Here is a 20242-nt window from a genome sequence, read left to right on the forward strand (position 1 = left end):
TTTAAAATAGAGAATCCTGTGAAGCAGTACAAAAAAAGTAAAAAGGAATCATAAGTGGCAACTGTAGTCACCGATATGTCTCATTTTCATAGACGGAAAACAAAGGTCACACGTCATTTTGTTCACATGGTTAAAAATAAACCCCTCTCTTCCCTTTTGGGAACCTACTTCTCAAAGACAGGTTATTAACGATGTCTGCTGCCGGATTCCAATCAAACACCAGCCGCTACGTGGTAAGAAACTGTAGCATCACATCTGTTCTGCACACGTTGGTGTTTATCGTATATAGAATGAAGTGAGCCCAAGGGAGCATTATGTGTTGATGAGTGTTTAAGAACCAGGAAGTGAGAAGAAGAGAGTGTGACAGGAAGGGTGTTGTAAAAACTTGTTCTTGTTCCTGCTGAAAAATTTAATGGGCAGACAGTGTGACCATAAGCTATCAGTGTCAACACCCTGAACGTAAGCTAACAGTACATTGCTGAGTGACTGATAGAGTTATTTACAGTAGGTGGGGTCTTCTCCAGGAAGAGGCGAATCAACAGAGCCAGTTCCTCCGCTGTGATTCGCTGGCTCACCATGGCAACCAGCAGCTCCACTAGCACAGTCTGGCAATCTGAATGTAGACCAATGAAGAGCAGATTACGTAAACAGTTTTCATTCACTTGGGCATGCACCAGAAGACCACAGGCAAAAACGCAAAACAGCATCACTGCCTGCTTTGCTCTCAGCAAAAAATATAAAACAAAAAGGACACAGACACATGACAATATCTTACAATACCAAATAAGATAAACATAAATTGTCTATATAAAATCAATCCATTGGGTACTAATTTTCCCAAGAATTACAAAAACTATTCAGATTGAGTATGACATTTGAACCCTGAGGACCCAGTCGAAATGTCAACAGCAGGAAAAAAAAAAAAAAAAAAAAAAGCAAACTGAGTGGACAAATTTATTTTCCCTTAGATGTCACACATGAATAACATCCTACACTGTCATATAAGATAAAAATAAGCCAGAAGAAATAACAAACCTGTAAAGGAGGGGTCTGTTTGGCTGAGGATGTTGTGAAAGCCAGACAGGATGGTTTTGACTCCTCCCTGTGAGGAACAGAACAAGCGGTCAGTCATATTCCTCAGAGCACAGTTGAGGAGAAAAGCAAGACAAGCAAGAGTAGTACAAAGAAGAAGGAGCGGTCAGTCTGACCTGGTCGTAGAGCAGGGCAGCGTTGCGGTGGTTTGCGCGTACCGCACCCAGCAGGCTGTGAAACACATGGCTCAGAACCTCCAGGTCTGGGGAGCCAGTGGCCAGCAGCTTCAGCTCCATCGTGCAGATCTCCGGGAAGAGCAGCACGCCACCCCTGGGCCCGTCCCCCACTGCCACAAACTCATGCAGCACAGCAGACTCCACCTTCACACCTAAGAGAACCAACACACACACACACACACACACACACACACACACACACACACACACACACACACACACACACACACACACACCGGGGCAAGATTAGAGACACAATAATCGGTAATCGTCAAGCCGACTGGCCCGCCATGTTGCTTTAACATCTTCCACAATCCACAGGCATACCTTGCTTCAGCTCCATCCTCGCATCTTGAAGGCAGCACATAAAAATGAATTAGCCTCAGTCCTGTGCTCAGCAGCCTCAGAGCAGCATAGGAGTCCCCCTCATGATTTACAGGAGAGCAGCCGTGCAGGCTCTCACACAGCTTCTGGGACCTCCTTTTATTAATGAAGCTGGCTCTCTCTCCCTATGCACAGCTACACAGTCTGCCTCCATCTAACACTCGCACATCCAGATATAAGGTATACTAATGTCAGTAAATATAAGCTAAAAGTCACACACAGACTGCCATCACGATATCCCTTAATATCATTTTGTGAAGAAATTTGGTGCTTGTGTTTTGTCCAAGGTTGAATTTAATTGCAGCAAACCACCAGTTTGCATTTAATTGTAATTTTTTTATGTCACAGTTGTCTGTGATAGATTAAGACACCTGTCAATTAAGCAAACCCCCCCGGAAATACTTAATACTGGAACTTTATTTTTCAAAAGCACTACTACTAAACCACACACTTTAAAAAAAAAAAAAAAAAAGGAAGATTGGGATTAATCCAAGTATTTGTCACTCGACCAAACCAGAATTGCTGATTGTTGGAACAGTGGAACGGACGGATAAATTTGGTGAGTTATCTTTTTGTCGGTTCAGTTTGAATGAAGTGTGTTTTATGATGAGTTAACAAAGCAATTAAGCCTGTCTGTGTTCGGTTGTATTTTTCAGTTTAGGTGTAAGAACACCTCCTTCATTGGCATTTTGTGAATTAATTTTGTTTATTTATCAGACGCAGCGAACTCGCCACTCGCGCACAATGCATCCTGGTACATGTAGGCAAAATCAAGAGGTTTTTCTTCGGTGGACTACATTCCCCATCAGCAGTGATTAAACATCCACATAAAAAGGCGACTAATTCTCCCATTAGGATCCACTATTTTCCAGGACGAATAAGATTTCCAGGAAGTTAAAGTCTCCATTTGATGACGACTTAAAGTCACAAGATCCAGCTCATGAGGCCACAGAGTGTAGCTGCCTGCAGTTGTAAAACGTAAAACAATGATTGTATTCTGAGGGGATGAAAAAGGAAAAAGGCTATAATGAGGCCACGTTCTTAACCGGTGAGACCAGAGTGGAGAGACAGAGCCAACACAAGAGGCTGTTGTGAAGGGAATAAAGTGCTTAGGCCTGTTTCTGCTCTGTCATATGAGCGCAGTGGAAACTAGCCACTTATTATTGCGAAACATCCTCCACGGCTAACCAAAGGAGGATGTGTGTTTTACACAGCAAATTTCTTAAAAAAAAACATTATGCTGTTCAACCCAAAAGCCTTGAGTAAATGCAAGGAAATGCATGAATGAATAATAATTCAACAAATGCCTTGAGTGATCAATTCAATAGTGGGAGAAGCAAGATTTCCCAGGGCCATAAATCAGCAGGTTTAAAGGTTAAGAAGTCTCAATCCATCAAGATTAGTCTGTTGACATTTATCACAAACAAAAACAAATGTTGCTGAAGACGGAGTACATTGAGAAAAAGAGATTTAAAGCGTTCCTTAAATAATCCCGGGGAAGTAAAAATAGTGAAAAACTCTGCAGGGGAAGACTTACAAGTAAAGCAAACAACCCAAGTAGAGCTTAACCAGTCTAAGACATTATCATTAGGAGCAGTCAGGTGTGTGCGGTAGCTGTGGATTCTTAACGAGGAGAGAGTGTGTGCGTGTGTGTGTGTGTGTGTGTGTGTGTGTGTGTGTGTGTGTGTGTGTGTGTGTGTGTGTGTGTGTGTGTGTGGACCTACCCTCGTCCTGCTTGGCCATGTCCTCAGGGTTGCTCTCACTGTCAGCGTCGTAGCCCTCCTCCTCCCCCGGGGGCTTGACGCCACAGCTCTGCACCTCGTCCACCTCCTCAGACAGATCGCCTGCTGGAACCACCTGGAGCTTCTGGCGGAAACAGAGTGCGAGAGGAAGAGGAAGAAAGAGGAGGGGAGGCGAGAAAAAGTCATGAATTCTAATCCCTCACAATCAAAATGCAACAACATCATCGCCTGGTCAAGCTGTTAGTAAGAAAAACATTTTTTTCGCAAGAGCTTACCCAATGCGGTTATAAAAAAAATGTCCTAGATTAAGAATGTTATGCTAAAATATATTACGCATGACAAGCAGCGGTCCTATCAGTAATACAGCAAATAAATAGCCAACAAAATGTTTTCAAGTAGTGAGGGGAAAAAAAACAAAAAAAAAGTACACGATTTTGGTCATGAGACGAATATCAGCTGATTTGCAGGGCACTCACACAGCCCAGTGCCTTAACGTGAACAGTCAGTCATCATATGTGCACGTAGGCGCACACACACACACACACACACACACACACACACACACACACACACACACACACGTAAACAGTCAAACTCTAAACCGTTTACTAGTTCAAAGAAGAGGCTTACTGTAATACACACCTCTATGCCTTTCAGCATAATACGAGGCAGCTGTGATATTCAATTGTGGGTGAAGAGAACATTTCTAAGAAAAGTCCTTCAGTGGACAAACTTTGCGGTGGATGACTAATCTTGGCGCTTCGTAGCACATACTTGTTATGGTTAAGTGAACATCACGCTCTGCTAGGCTCACTGACAAAGAACTAAGCTCTTAGGAAATAGGTAAATCTATTATATAAAAAGCTAAAACCTCCTGTGTTGGAACAGGCTTAGTCAGATAGGCATTTTAAGACTTGTGAAAAACACATCTAAGGCTGTGAGAGAGGAGGCAACGACTACCAGGCGGGAGGTCATTTTAGTGAGCGGCCGAAAGCCAGAAAAAATAAGGATCTTTTTTTTTTGTATTTGTTTCACTTCCTGGACCAAATAAAAAGGAGTTACATGTCTGTTCCTAACCATATAAGGAACTATTCATTAATGTAGCCTACATTACTAGTGCGGCTACTAAGAAGGCGGAAGTTGCAGCGACTGAAGGATGTGTGAATATTTCAACAGAGTTAATCTTTGATATGTTCGTGAAGACTATGTCGTAAGAACTTATATTAACAAGTACAGATCTTTGAAACAAAGTACCATCAGTGACCTGCTTGGGTTTCAAAATGAGAACCTGCTCGCTCATGTTTGCGTCCACTGCTTGGTCTAAACGAGGGCTATCGTGATGTACGTCTGCTGTTCTGTTCCACGTCGGGCTAAGATAACGGCTGCTTAGCAACATACACAGCCGCCCTGACGCTTGACTCGGCTGGAAAATGATTTTCCTTTCATTGTACGGTTTGCTAAATAAACACCACTGCTCTTTAGATTTTGCCGTGGCGTTCAGCCAGAGAAGCAGTGTGTGGTGACTGAACACTATCTGCTTCATTCTACTGGGGGGGAAAGCAAATAAAACTTTATCAATCAAAGACGCATTGTCCCCTTGACAGCGGCTCATTGGGCACATTGGAAGATAAGTTCATATCATTGGTTAGCACACAACAAGATGCTGTTTGGTTTCTGCTTGTTTTGATCACACTTTGCCCTTTCCAGTACTCATCCCTGCTTGACACCGTTTGCCCGTTTGTCACCTCGTTGACAATCTGTTTAATGAAAGGGCATGAAAAGTAAATAAATAAAATATGTAAAAAAATATGTAAGAAACAACATATTTTTGGTCCTTATTTCATTGCTACTCTTTAAAGTATTTTGTGGCATTATGGAGCTATATTATAAAAAAGGAGATAGACAACAGGGAACAAGGGGAGAGGAACGGGAAACTATAAAAGATGAGTAGAGTAACACTGGACATGGTGAGCACCTCATGTAGCTGCAGAGGAATCAAGTCTGACTGCATGAACTTGTCTCTTTATACACAAGTTGCTCCAAAAACACTTGAGAACATAAAAAGGTGCAGTAACTTCACTCACAGTTTCTCCCAAGGCAGGACTCACCCTGTCTGGCTTCTCCTCAGGAGGGTCAGGACAGGATGACACCTCTGCCAAGGCCACTCTCAGGAGAGAGTCGAACAGAGGAACAGCAAGGTCAGAGTTCACCACCCCGGAGCGAGAGAGCTGGTCTCTCACCTCGAACAGAGTCTCTTCCACCGACTGGAGCTATAAACCAGAAGAGACATAACAAGTTTAATTGAGGCCAGAATAAAAGTTTGTTGTGTGTGGTTGATGTGGTCAGGGATTAAGTTGATTGATCAGTAGGATATTAAGGTACATACCTGATAAGAAAGCTCAGGCTCTATCCTCTGCTGGGCCGAGTTGGCACTGTGCAGACAAATCGCCAGCAGGGCCTCGAGGAGACGAATACTTTGTAGTTGCCACTCTTCCTCCAGCCTCTTTGCTGGATCTTTGGTCTTTCCCTCAGCTGGACAAGTGCCGAGGGCGTCGGCTGAATCCCGAGTCGTCTCCTCCGGTCCCAGTGAGGCCGCTGGGGCTGTGGTCTCAGGACTGCCTTTGCCCTTACCGTCCCTCTTTTTCTTTGCTTTCCCATCCTTGGTCTTACAGGAAAGTTTCTGAATGACCATGGCCATGAGGCGCAAGCAGACCTCCAGTCCTCCGAGCCTGAAGAACTGCCTCTGAAACAAGGGGCTGGCCAGGTAGATCCACCGGCACACCGACCAAACATCTGCAGCGCAGCGCAACTGCTCTTTGGAGGGCAGAGCCACGCAATCTGGGGACAGGTAAGGCAGCCGGCCGCCGAGAGGTTCACTGGCTGTACTATCGTAACCTGAAGTGTCCTCAGAGTCGTTGGCCGAGTCCCGGTCAGAATCGGCCTCTTTGCTGACGCAGAGGAAGGCCACGCACAAGAACAGGTTGATGACATGGAGGTGGGTCTCTGCTCGGCTGCGTCCTGGTCCACGACCCTGCCCGCTCCGGCTCTTGTGACGCGGACACGCCTCCTTCAGGCCTTCGTAGAACTTACTAAGGCTCTGTGGGCCCTCTCCAGCCCCTCGGGACCCCAGTTCCTCGGCCAGGCCCAAGACGGCCTCCCTTTCTTCAGCATCGGCACTCTCCAGCTCCTGAAGCACCCCATCAGCCTGCTGGTGTCCGATGCCTATTATCAGAGTCTCAAACACCTTCAAGGCCAAAGAGCGTGTCTGGTCTAGGTAGACGAGCTCAGTCACCTGATTGAGCCCGTTGCAACTGACGAAAAGGTCTCTGATCACCCTGAAACAGAAAATATGGACGTAAACATGACACAAACTCAATATAAATACAGGCAGTGTGCCTCTCACTGGTCAAGGAAAGGATTCATATGGTGACAGAAAGGGTGGATGTGAACTGCACACTTATAAACTCTCCCAGCAATTAAAATAAATGGCAGCACTCTAGTCTAATCTAACAAACTCTGCAAACTAGTCAATCACAGGCAAAGCCACTGCCACCACACAGGACCCGTCACACTCCTTCCTTCACTGATTTCATTTCCTCCCATCAGGTTGCAGATATAATTTCCCCGAAGGCACAACAACTCCTTTAAATATATTACTCAACTTCTATTAACATGACAGATGAACTGTGAAGGACACTACACGCTTACGTTGCTTATGAACACACCTGCTGTATTTGTAAAGTTCAAACTTCATACACTGCATTTGCTTTGTTATCTAATAATATGTAATATAATATATTAAATAATATGTTTTTTTTGTTGTGTGTACTGTGTTACTGAGTCACAAAGACACAAAGACACATTTCCGTCACATTGTGTGGAAGTTATTGCACGTTTATTCAGCAAAACAAAGCTGACATTTTACCCTTTTATATTTGTCTTCTACTGGTAAACACAGGCTATTGAGGCAGTGATAAAAAAAAAAAAAAGGCTACAATGGAGGGTAAATTACCTTAAAGAATAATGCATCACCTCTGAGTGAAGGTTAAATCAACATTTGGTAAGAGAGAGAAATGAGGAGATGTGCTGAAAGGATGAACTGACTGAAAATAAAAACACTTTCATCTCAGCATGGGAGTGTTTACAGAATATGTTAAGGAACTGAAACAGATGTTCAATCAAAGCTCTGAGCTCAGCGCATGAAATGTGTAAATTTAATAAATAATAACCTTACAATTCAAACCCTGTCTCTAGTCTTCCTCCAAATCAATGGAGAGTTGATTAATTCTGCTTTTTCAGATCATTTCCTCTTTTCATTAGCAGTGTGCAAGTTCATCAGAATAACTCTGCATTAGCCTGAATATTTAATGCTCTCATCTGAAGAAAATATAGTGTTCTGTAATGCAGAGAGCTACAGGAGTAGTATGTCAGAGGATGTGCAGCTTTGAGAAGATTTCTCGTCTTTCAGGTCATCTTGCAACAGCATGCTTTGAAATCAGTCCGTACACCGTAGCTTCTGTACTTCTGTTGCATTAGTTAAGCCGTTCAGGGTGCAGGATAAGATCACCCGAACTTAAAAAAATACTCTTACCCTTTGCCATTCAATACACTACTGAAGTGTGTGAGCCAACACTTAACAATATAACTCTCATCGTCTGAGCATTTTCCCAAACTACCAAAATTCCCAAGGCAGCCTCAGAGGGCAGAAAAACAGTGTAAATGTTTGAATACACTGCAGGTGTACATCTATATTTACCTCAGTTTCTCCTATCCTTGCACTCACTGACAATAGTTCAAACATGGCAAGAAGTCATTCCTTCAGGCTAGTGTGGAGGTTGTGCAAAAGGCCAGGCTACTGTCACATATAAGGTATACTACTGAGCCCAGAGATAATTTGACTAAAAAAGCATCTTGATTATGATGAATCTTCTGTTTGGAGACATTTTAAACAGCTGACTTTTATTTAACAGTTTGGGAGACGGCTGAGTGGTTATAAAATATGTAATTGTCCCACCAGATTGAGCCGTATATTCTAACCTATGGACTGAACATATATATGCGAGGATGGGGGGGTTCTGCCCTGTACAGAAGCAGCAGTTCAGTGAGCATTGCTCTACAAGTCATCCATTTATTGATTTTGCTGTGTTGTAAATATTGCAATTTGTTTGCCAATGTTCGAGAACAAAAAGTTGTATTATTCATAAGACGAGTTGTACGTTACATTTGAGCAACCGCTGTTTTATTCACCTTGTGTGCTGCAACCTGAAGCTTCAATAAAGTTGTGCAATTGTGATAAAACAGACTAAATCTAAATGTGTTAAAAATGCTGTATAGCGGACAATTAAAAGCTGCATTAAGTGGAATTCTCAGAGCTGTTTAGAACAACAAAGAATAAAGAGACATTACACGTATTTATAGCAACAGTAAGTGGTCTCAATTTAAGAGCCAATATGGTTTTACTCCCTCTCATACTGTAGAGGTGGATTACTGTTGTGTTTAAAGAGTACGGCTGAACAAAAAATGCATTGAAGTTACATGAAGGTAAAAAAAAAAAGCCAGCCTCAGATTCACTCTCGTTTCAGAAGGAGCACTGTCTGCCTTGCTATGTAATTGTTTTTGGCGCTGTGTCCACCGTTTTCCTAGCCTCCACTTGGATGCTAACGATCTGGCACACGGTCGCTACGTTTTTATAGAGGTTGACGCCCTTGCTGAACACAGCAAAATAAGAAAATACAGGCTGAGGGCTGCAAGAGTCTGTGCAGATGCAGACATTTACACACACTTCTAGTAGGTCATAAGTGATGAGAGGGATTTTGTATCGGTCTATACATTGTTTTTTTAAGGAAAACCCAACTAATAAATGGAGATTTATCAGAATATAAAACGTGTATATACTTCATGAGCAAAAGGACGTACAATTAACTCTATAGTGTCTCAGATGACAAACATCACAAAGACTTTGAATGCCAGTCAAAACCTTCAGAGAGCAGAATGACATACTCTGAATTTTAATATGGAAACTATACGCCCACCGCTGACAGACTGCCTCAAAGCACCCATCCATCTATTTTCCATTCACACTGATCCTGTTTAGGGTCGCACGGGGATTCAACCTATCCCAGCATGCATTGGGCAGGAGCCGGTGTATATATGTGTGTGTGTGTGTGTGTGTGTGTGTGTGTGTGTGTGTGTGTGTATGTATGTATATATATATGTATATATATATATATATGTATATATATATATATATATATATATATATATATATATATATATATATATATATATACATATATATATACATATATATATATATATACATATATATATACATACATACACATTGATGATTGTGTCAAAGCTTGAGAACTCAATATTCAACCAATAAAAAAACTAAATTATTACAGTAATATACCAATTCTATTTTGGCAGCATTTTGTGAAATGTGTTAGGACAAATATCACAAAGCACCTGTTTCAGCCAGAATACTGTACTCGTCACAGTGTTACATAAACAGTCACTAATCTGCCATCTGTCACTCAGTACACAAAGCTGTAATAAATTATTGATTAGCATCAATTAGCAATGACCTGGATAGACAGATCTAATGGCAAACAATGCCCAAGTGGATTAGGTGTCTCCTTTGAGCTGGCTGATTATATTTGCTTTATGTGGTAGTATAACAAGAGCAGAATCCTTTTGAGTGAGGAAGTTGCCAAAAGAATAAAAAAAAAAAAAAAACACCCACCTGCATTAGTCAGAACAAATAAAGCATTATTGATGCTTCTGCACATTTACTCAAGAACAGCTTGCAGCTACAGATCTTTCTACCTAATAGAAATAAAATTCAAAACATCTTTGGCAGAATCCTGAAATGCTGAGAAAAGACAGATGACAAAAAATAGGACTCAAGAAAAAAATGCTCACCTTGATTTGAGAAGGGCAGGTAACGTTTGCAGGTAAATGAGTAGTACCTCCACAGGCAGGCACTGTGTGTGATAGCTGCAGACTTGAGTACAGACAGTGGAAACCCCCAGCTGTTGGGCATGGTGGGCCAGCTCTACCCCTCTCTGCAGCACAGGGTTGAAGATGTGTGTGTAGAGCTGCCACTGCACTATAGCATTGCCCCGCAAGGTCAGGTGGCACACATGGCCAGCTATCTGCTGGCTCAGCTGCCAGTCCTCACCAAACACCAGCTCCTGGTAGGCCTCCAGAGCGTTCCACTTCCACAGCATGTCCTCTTCCCCCCCACCGCTGGGCAGAATACCCTGGGAGCGGTAGCACAGACTGGTGGACACGGCTGAAGGTTCCCCGTGCTGCAGTGTCTCCTCCAGACCTGGCAGCTGGCTGCTGTCCAGAGTGCAGATGTTACAGGAGGCCAGCTTGGCTTTCTCTGACGGTTGTCCTCCACCAAGCTGGTCTAGGATCAGTCTGCCCAGGACACTGAGAACATGGGACTGGTAACTACGCAGGCCTGGCGCTTGGAAGGCATGCAGCAGGGGTCCTACGACTGAGCAGGGGTCCATGCAGCAGCAGATTCCAACAGCCTGCACCCCAGCCAGTACCTGCAACACAGCCGGCCCGCTGGGGGACAATCGCTGCAAGAGCCGCAGACATTGGTGAGCGCAGGCAGCCAGGCAGCAGCAGCGCTCGGGGTAACGCACCCCGTCCATCCCTTCCTTGCCTTCTCCATCCTCTTCAAAGGGGTTGCGCCGAGCAGCCTGCTTGAAAGCAGAGACGGGCAAACCTGACAGGTCTCTGTGGTGATGCAGGAAGTGGGAATATTCACAGCGACGGTGCCGCCGTCTGGCGCACACGGATTGATGCAGCTGCTCCGACTTCGCCTTCTTGACAGCACTGATGATCTTAAAGATTCCTGCAATGAGACCCCGTAGCCTCTCTGAAGCCTCGCCTCCTACTTCAGAATCCCGGGCCCTGCCGAGTCCCTCCAGCCGCAGCACTGTGGCCTCAAACAGCTCCAGGCCACGGTGCTGGACAAACTCATGGATGAGCTCCAGCGCCTGGCTGAAGAAAAAGGGGTTGGGTGTGGAAGCCTGCAGGCAACCCAGCAGCACTTGTAGTACTCCCTCTAGAAGCTCTGGTAGCAGTAGCGCCCTGTGGCGATAGCGGGAGAATGAAAAGTCATCCTGGACCTCCTGCAGGGTCTTCTTCGGCCGAGGGGCAAACGGGTCACTCTGCCTGTCCAAGCAGCTTCGGATTTTGAGGGTGGCTCTCAGGAGGTCTGTCAGGCTGCGTCTCAGGCTGTCTGGGAGGGTCTCACTCTGGCTCACATCCACTGACATCAAGTGCAGGATGGTGCGTAGAAGCATCCTCTGGACCAGTGCAATGGGCTCTTCCGTCCAGCCTCCAGCAAGCTCCTCGGCCCCAGTTCCACCTCCACCGCCTCCCCCTGGACCACAGCAGTCTCCAAACTCAGTCAGGATTTCAGTGAGAGTAGGTACGACACTGACTGCCAGGCCAGGGTTGTGGTTGATGCTCATGTCAAACTTGCAGACCTTCTCCAGCAGGGAAAGCAACACATGGCAGAGATCAAAGGGCGAGTTTTCCATGCGGTTGAAAATTGATATTGCAGCTGGGTCTGTCAGGGTTTCTGTGTCCACCATCTGGGACCCAGGGGCTCGGGGGTGTGGGTATGGTGCACTCATGGTTTCTGCAGTGGCAGTGGACGTTAACTGTGAGGCCTCTGAGCGATGATGCTGACAGCTCACCCGGATGGTGGAGCCATGCGACCTTCGGCTCCTTGCACCACCGGGGCCTGGGCCAGCTTTGTCTTCAGGGTTGGCTTCTGAATCGGAGGTAGAAACCTGGGATTTCCGAGCATCCTTTACGGAGTACCTCTGCGCTGTTCTGCGCGACCTCCGCGACTTCCACGTGCCACTGCCAACACGGGACCTCTTCCCAGAGTTCTGTTCATCTGTCGCAGCCTTCTGTCCTGCTCTGAGAGGGGCGGCCTTCACCTCCCGGCTGAGGAATACCTCCAGTAGGGACGGCAGGGTGAAATCTGTCGACGTAAAGAAATCTGTCAGCTGCATTCTGGACATTCATGAAGACCTACATACCAAATGTACCTCGAGACATATACTGTTATTTTTGAGTTTCACCAAACCTATTTTGAATACTGCTGAAGTGATATAAGATTAATGACTCGTGTCACATTTAAGGTCACATTTTTAGGAATTCAGACTCCAATTTCATTTTATTTTTTGAAATTCTGTAAGATGAGTTACATAAAGCTCAGCTGCATGTCAACAGCCACTCTGTGTTTGTAAAAACACACTTAGTGAGTAGGAATTAATTAAAGTAAAAATGTCTCGGGTCCATGTTAGTTAGGATCAGCAGTCCCGTACTAAATACCAGTGTCATCCTAAAGTCACAAGCCTCTGCCACCACTACTCTTCTCCTGTTGTGTGACTGGCTGCTTATGTTTGTAAGATTCAACGTAATGGAGACATTGGCTACAAAGATCAATCACAATCCATCCATCACCAGATGAGCACAGTGCACTGTTTGCACTGTTAAGCAAGTCAAATACATAACAAATTAGTCATTTGATTAGAACCTCACAGACACTATTTACAGTCAAAAGCAATGTGCACACATTCCACTGCCTTCACATAAACCCACCAAAGCTAATGTCAGAACATGGCTTAATCCTAATAATTGGCATAGAATTATGTAAAAGATGGAAAAATATCTTTTTCTGTATAAAAAAAAGATATTACTGTACAGTTTGCAAATTACAGAGAACTAAATTTTACACATAAAATGAAGTATGTAAATTCAAGTCATTAGTTACAAGCCAGGAATAAGAGATAGTCACATGCATTTACAGCTGGGCAGTGTGAGGAATGTGCTGTTAAACGCAACATTAACACAAACAAGTGATCGAGTTTCACATAAAGTATTTGTGGTAATACTGACCTGGGGCTTTTTCCTCCTGCACAGGGATCTTCCAGACCAGTGGTAGTAGAGACAGCAGCAAAGTGAGCAGCTCCTCCCGGCAGGTCAGTTCCTGAGAGTGCAACAAAACAAACTGAGGTTACCTAGAAAGTTCCCCTGCCCCTCTCTCCCTTCGGTCACACTCTGAAGTCACACCCAGACACTCCCATGAAGATCAACTCAGCACAAATGTCCCTTTTGTGTTTCACTACTTTCAACAAAGAGAATTTAGCTACTTAAAGATTAGCTTTCACTCTGAATTTAACTGTCTTTCCACAACGTTTTTCATTCCAGGAGTTAGGTGTTTATTTGTGTGCGTTTAGTTAGCTGGCAAGTTAAGTCCTCAGTGAAATGTGTCCGGGAGCAATGTCGCAACTACATGACGGCCTTACTTCCAAGACCTGGAGGATCTCATGTCTACCCAGGGCATACCTCACAGCAGAGAGAGAACCAACGCCATTATGTGTTAATTAAAAAAAAACAACGTACTCCTTCATGTGTGAATTAGATTACAAGAAACTATTTTCTATTCTCTGTATAAGACACTCATCATTAATTAATTATATGTTGTGCAGTTTCTCCAAGGTAATGGGTCAGTCACCTTTGTGGTGTTTATGGATAGCCAATGGCTGCCAAATATTGACCGACATCAACTTATGAGTTAGCAATTTTTAACTCTCTAATCAAGTAGGCTTTTTGTTTGATACTCATTATTTTTTCAATACTCAAACTAGAGCCCGGCTAATATTGGATTTATGAAGATAATACTGTACTGATATCGGTGTCCGTTTGACTAATAGAGCATATTATTTGAAAAGAGGCAATAACACTGGAATCAAACCGGCAACATCCAAGATTCACGGCATGCGCTGTAACCATTCGGCTACCTAGGAGTTCAAATGGAATCTTTTTTATCTCTACATACTGAGCAGGACATTTTACAGTGTGAAAATAAACTATGTCATGGTTACAGAAACTACCTAAAAACCTAGCTTGGCATTTCTGTATACTGATATAATATCTTTAAAAAGCTAAAATCGGCCCATATATCAGCCTGGCAGATGGATTGGTGTATCTCAACCTCTAACCACAGACTGTAAATCATACAGCTTTTAACTGGTTGTCGCTAAGCATTTGCCTTTTGAATTATTCAGTTGATGATGTACTCTGAGATGACAGTTGCCTGACATTTAACACTTGGTCAGGGATATACGTTTATGCATATTTTTTCACTGACCTTCACATAAAAAATGATGTATAGACCATTTTATTTCATGTTATGTTTAAACATGACTACAGGAATACTGGTTATGCGTGGACTAGTTTTACTAATGTATTGAATACGAGTCTTACATAATGAAAATCTTACTGTGACTTGAATCACAGAGTGAACTAAATCGACCAGGTGGCACATGGTGGGAGTATTATTCTTCTAAATTCAGACACTAGATTTAGGATTTGAAAGCACATTTTGCAAACCCCAAGTTCTTACAAACCACAAGTAAATAAGTGTTTATAAAGTGTCTGACCCCGATTGCCACTAAAGGCTTGACTCCATCCAGCCCACAGCTGACGCACACAGTCGAGACGCACACACACACACACACACACACACACACACACACACACACACACACACACACACACACAGCTGTAGCTTGTAATAAAACACTAACACATGAATGCATTACAATTCAGTACTGAAGGCTTCCATTAAAAAGGAGAAAATATCATGAATGTGTGTGAAATTAGCTAAAGGACGTGAACAATACGAGGAATGCCGACACACAGGGTCACATTCAGCACATAATAATATCAATAATTCAATAATGCATTCCTTACTTCAAGTCAGAGGATTATAAACTTCTTATTGAAAAGACTGTTTGGCGCCAAAATAACTTAACTTGGTGATCCAATCTTTCACTCTGTAGCTGAGAGAACCTTTTGAAAGCTACATGATTCACCCTGGATAGGAGCATCTTCTAAACTGTTACTTGACCCAAAAACACTCACAGATAAGATCAATACACAAACACAGTGATTCCAGTGTCGCCTGGGCTCCACTGAACCAGTACAAGGCAGAGGAAACACTGGGCTCTGTCACAGTCTGGTGCCAGTTAACAGAGCAAACAATACCTGCTTCTGTGAAGCCCTTCCTATCATTTAACACGAGCACCTAAATAAAGTGCTCACAACTCACTGTTGCAGATAGGGGGCAACAAACAGTTTGGCCACCTTTGCCCTTCATAGTAGAGTATTTCCACCTAAATTGTGCCAAACAATATCTGTGAAACCCATTTTAAAAGAGAGTATTACTGATATATTATGTGTATTGTATTATAAAAACATCATTATATATACACACAAAGTTAGTGCTGTCAACCGTATTAAATGGATTTGCATATCAGTGTCAACATCCTGTGTGCAACAGCAGCAGAGCAAGAGACCAACTGCAATCAACGAGAAAATCAAACAACTTATGAACTTACTGCAGAGCTCTGTTTCTCTTTAGGTGTGACCAACCTTCAGGCCTTCGTAACACCAGCCACAGATAGGCAACTTAACAAATATAGAGACAATAGTGTCCATGTATTGGTATAACAACAGGGTTTAGAGTCTTGAAATCAAAACGGGCAATAGGGCTGTACCGAATGTAATTTTTAATTTTGAGGTTTTTTAGAATTAAGCTTTGAATGTTTCTCAACATATTTTATGACGTCGTCACCTTAAAAAAAAATCCAATTTCAATTTGAATAAAGTGGTTCATCAGATGAAAAGAGTTGGTGTTTATTTTAAACTTTCTGAAAGAACTTGCGTGCAGCAAGTTGGAGAGCAAACTGTTTTCTGACCGCAGTGAAGCAATCGGATATGTTTAGATCACAGAAGTCAGAAACAATCCTACGCAGCCACCACTGGAATCTAATCTTAGTACAACACCAAAAACATTAGTGTTGCCTGATCGCTATCTGCAAGTGTTTGGTACGGCCCGAGTGTGTCATTTGATATAAAGATCGGTTGTAAAAAGTTACGCGACGCTGCTGTCAACTGTTCTAAATGGATTTGCACATCAGCATCAACATCTTGCGTGCAACAACAGCAGAACGTAGAGAACAACTTTCTGCAATCAATCAGAAAATCAAATAATTTATGGCACTGCAGAGCTCATTTCCTTTATAGATTTATAGATATGATCATCGGCAAACTTTAGTAGCACCAGCCACAGATGTAGAGAGGAAGCCTGAGTTTAGGTACAGATATGGAAATATAAGCATCTCCTAATTATACAGTATGTTCTACATGTTGCACTGATGGGTTTTATTGCACTGTGACCATCGAATGCCTCTTTAATCGTACCATCTGATGTCTGTCTGATGTTATGTTAGCATAATCTTTGTTTCTTTTATCATGTGTTAGCATTACACTGGATCTCGTTCGCCAACTCTATTTGGAATTTCCTTTTTGATGACTGGAGATAAGTCGCAGCATTGGCTTATGGGCAGAAATTTGAATTTGTCCTGCTGATATTAAACAGCTGCGTGAAAAGTTTAATAGATTGAGTTAAGAAATATGAGGCAGAATCTGAAACTAAAAGCTGTGGCCTAAAGCTTAGTGTGAATATTACTGAATTGAACTACAGTAGTAGCATTTACACATAGCTACTGTCACATAAACATTTGACAGTAGCTGAAGTGTGTGTGTGTATATAGATATATATATATATATATATATATATATATATATATATATATATATATACACACACACACACACACACACACACACACACACACACACACACACACACACACACACACACTCATACTGTATGACGTGGTCTCAAGGGAATGAAGAATGCTTATCTTGACTGATCAGTATGGACGTTTTTCGTGATGATTCATTTGTGGCCTTGAACATCCTCACCTGGTCAATGATGGAGTCCAGGGTGCTGAGCAACAGGAAGCCCCGCCCCCTGACCAGGTACTCTCCCAGCGCCACCATGTGACTCTCCTCCTCGTCTTCCTCCCGTGCCTCCGCTCTCTGGGCCACCGCACTGCATAGCTGATGTACGTCAGTCAGGAACTCTCTCGCCAGTGTGTTACTGGCCCCACTCATGTCTGAGCTGCAACAGAAGACAGAAGACATCTTAAGAGGGGACGCAATCAAATCTATATACACACCTGAAGCTACAATGTGGGATCATGAGGTCGTCCTTCATGAGAGAAACCAATAAATGTAATTTTTGAGTAGCTGCATGATTTTTTATTTACTACTGTGAATAAAAATGAAAAGTTGTGAAACAATCTTCACCTCCTTAAAAATATCAATCCCACACTTTGTTTCTTCTGATCTAACTCTTAATAGAGACATTCTTTAGACGGCTAAAGAAAACCAAAACAGATGTATTTAAAACAGTTTGTATGTAAATGTGGAAAGCTGAGGTTATGGAAGGGATCTCAAGGAAAACCAGTAGGTTCAAAGTTCACATTCTCAATAAAACATAACTTATCCCGTGATACACATCACTCATCTTGTTTATTAAGTTTCCATTCTCGCAGGTTTTTAAAAAAACGATACCTTTGCCATCGTATGTCGAGATGAAATGCCAAATATGAAACAAACAGTTTCCAAAAACAACAGTTTTGTGAAGTTCATACAAAAGTTTCTTTGGGATTGTATCTTTAATTGTACTAATGTGATAAAGCTGCAGTTTATTAACACTAGGCGTTCTGTTAGGGTCAATATAATGGGAACGCCTGGATTTCAACTAAGATACAAGTACAGTGAGATTCAAGAAAAAAGCCAAAGTCTACTCCTTCAAAAAGCCTAAGCATGGCGATCTCTAGATCACCCGGTTGTTCCAAGTACGCCTATGTCTGCCACAACCACAAGTTCCTCTAAACGTAACTCACAATAAGCTGTCAGACTCAAGACAAGACACACAGCTCACATTGCTCTCCATTCGCCGTTGAAGATACACTCCCCCTTTACTGGACAGCCCCAATTACACAGCTCAACATGAATTAAAAACATCAGGACTGAGCCTTCCATCAGACCGTAACCAAATAGCTTTTACTTGTTCACATTTCTGCTGTTACGGAGACAAACCTACTTACAAAATGATACCTGCATGATATAATGCATAGAGGAGGAGGGTTAATGAAATCTAAAACAAGTGTTGAAGTCAAAAAATCCTCATTTCTTACCAAATGTTACTAAGCCGAACGGTTTCCTTCCAGTCATCTTGTGTTTGCTCCAAGCATGACTGCAGCTCTGCTGGTTGTATCTGCATACCTCCTCACACGACTGCTGACTGAATTTTCTGTTCTGCAGCACAAATTCCATTAAATTGGAATTTCAAATGGAAGCTTTCCAGATTTGCAGCAGATCAGCGTATCACATGAAAGCATGTGATGTCACATGGTGAGGGGACTGCCCTTGGGAAGACTGACGAGCCCCCGTTGCCCTGTGTAAGACCTCCGTAATCAACCACGATCCACAGTAACAGCCTTTGTTTACTCCACTACAACTGTCTCGGGAATTTCTTTTTCTTTTTAGGCACAAACAGGCCTGCTAGAGTAACTACTAGCAAAAGCTCCAAAAAGTGACAGGTTAGGCGTGATGAAGCATTAAGTACTCTGACTATATTAAAAGATGAAACCAACTGATGTACAAACCATGTTTTTATGATATTTGACGGTCACTTTACGGTTTTATGTTATTATATTTGTAGTTCTAATCAAGACCACAAGGTTTCCAAAAATAATTGTAAACAAATGTCCACTCTTGAGATAATTTTTCAGGACATTTCCACTTCAGCAAGGCCTGAAGTCTACTCCTATTTAAGAGTCACTATACAGTTTCTACACCATAGACACATAGGAAATGATTTGTAGTCCTACATAGGGGTTACCACTTGACTACAACTGCAGTGAAAAGAGAAGATATGCACTGCAAACTTGGAGAAAAGAGCAAGTGACAACCTCGGCTTCTGAAATGTGAAGCCATGCAGATTGTGTCTTAACTTTCTTTCAAACGGCCAGCAGGGGGCGACTCCTCTGGTTGCAGAAAGAAGTCTGATCATATAGAAAAGTAAACATGAGTTTATGTTTCTCAATCGCTACTTTCAAGTATTCTTCGACACAGCATGATGTTCATTTAATAAAATATGGTCCCGTTTAGAGAAAAACAGACGATAAAGCAGGGTATGCTTTAGGGCGGGGCTACCTTGCGATTGACAGGTCGCTACCACAGCGTGGTTTTCACTTCATGAAAGTTAACTGGAACATTTTGGCAACATAAAAAAGTCTTATTCAGGGTTAGGTTGTACCAAACTCAAGACTTCAAAACGGTTGTCCACAAACCAATGGGTGACGTCACTGGGACTACGTCCGCTTCTCATACACCGTGTCTATGGAAAGGAGAAGGTTGTGGCCAAACAAGTATCTTAGAGTAAACTACATATGGAAGTGCACATTCAGAAATCCCCCTTTAACAATCCTACGAGTAAACCAGAAGCACCTACAGCTCAGAAACTACAACACTGGAACTCCAGCGTTACAACTTTCCCTCTGTGGATAATTACCCATGAGACCAACCCATAGATACGTTGTATCCGTGGCACGAGAAGTGAGAAAGATGTTGATTCATGATTCCATGTGTTGCATTTGCTAAACTATGTGGTGACACTGTAAAGATATTATTGTCAGTATCTGGATATAAGAAAAGTTGAATGGTCATCTGAAACAACGATGCTGTTGCAGTGTTTCATTCCAAAGTATTTTGTGACACAGTGTAAAATTCAAGCTCACCATGATAATTCAGCTTCAGTCCGAGGGAAACATGTGTAGCCACTGAATGTAGCTTATTTAGGCCACAGGTCACTCTCAA

At 42.7% G+C, this 20242-nt stretch overlaps 1 protein-coding gene across 8 annotated transcripts in view; it reads right to left on the bottom strand.

Moving 5' to 3' along the window:
• The window catches only part of lyst (lysosomal trafficking regulator), a 55602-nt gene that overhangs the window by 23316 nt on the left and 12044 nt on the right, over window positions 1-20242 (bottom strand). For 5 of the 8 annotated variants that reach the window (XM_068725227.1, XM_068725235.1, XM_068725199.1 and 2 more), the window contains 9 exons: window positions 17276-17474; window positions 13337-13427; window positions 10322-12416; window positions 5781-6729; window positions 5479-5664; window positions 3377-3518; window positions 1209-1420; window positions 1036-1102; window positions 504-613 (listed from right to left, as the gene is read on the bottom strand). In XM_068725227.1, the coding sequence (XP_068581328.1) occupies window positions 504-613; window positions 1036-1102; window positions 1209-1420; window positions 3377-3518; window positions 5479-5664; window positions 5781-6729; window positions 10322-12416; window positions 13337-13427; window positions 17276-17474 (4051 nt within the window). The remainder of the gene's footprint in view (window positions 1-503; window positions 614-1035; window positions 1103-1208; window positions 1421-3376; window positions 3519-5478; window positions 5665-5780; window positions 6730-10321; window positions 12417-13336; window positions 13428-17275; window positions 17475-20242) is intronic. The other 3 variants (XM_068725246.1, XM_068725242.1, XM_068725218.1) reach the window with 3 other exon arrangements.

Source organism: Cebidichthys violaceus, unplaced genomic scaffold (genome assembly GCF_023349555.1).
Source record: "Cebidichthys violaceus isolate CVI_PGR_0920_01 unplaced genomic scaffold, fCebVio1.0.p SCAF_10, whole genome shotgun sequence".
Taxonomy (NCBI): domain Eukaryota; kingdom Metazoa; phylum Chordata; class Actinopteri; order Perciformes; family Stichaeidae; genus Cebidichthys; species Cebidichthys violaceus.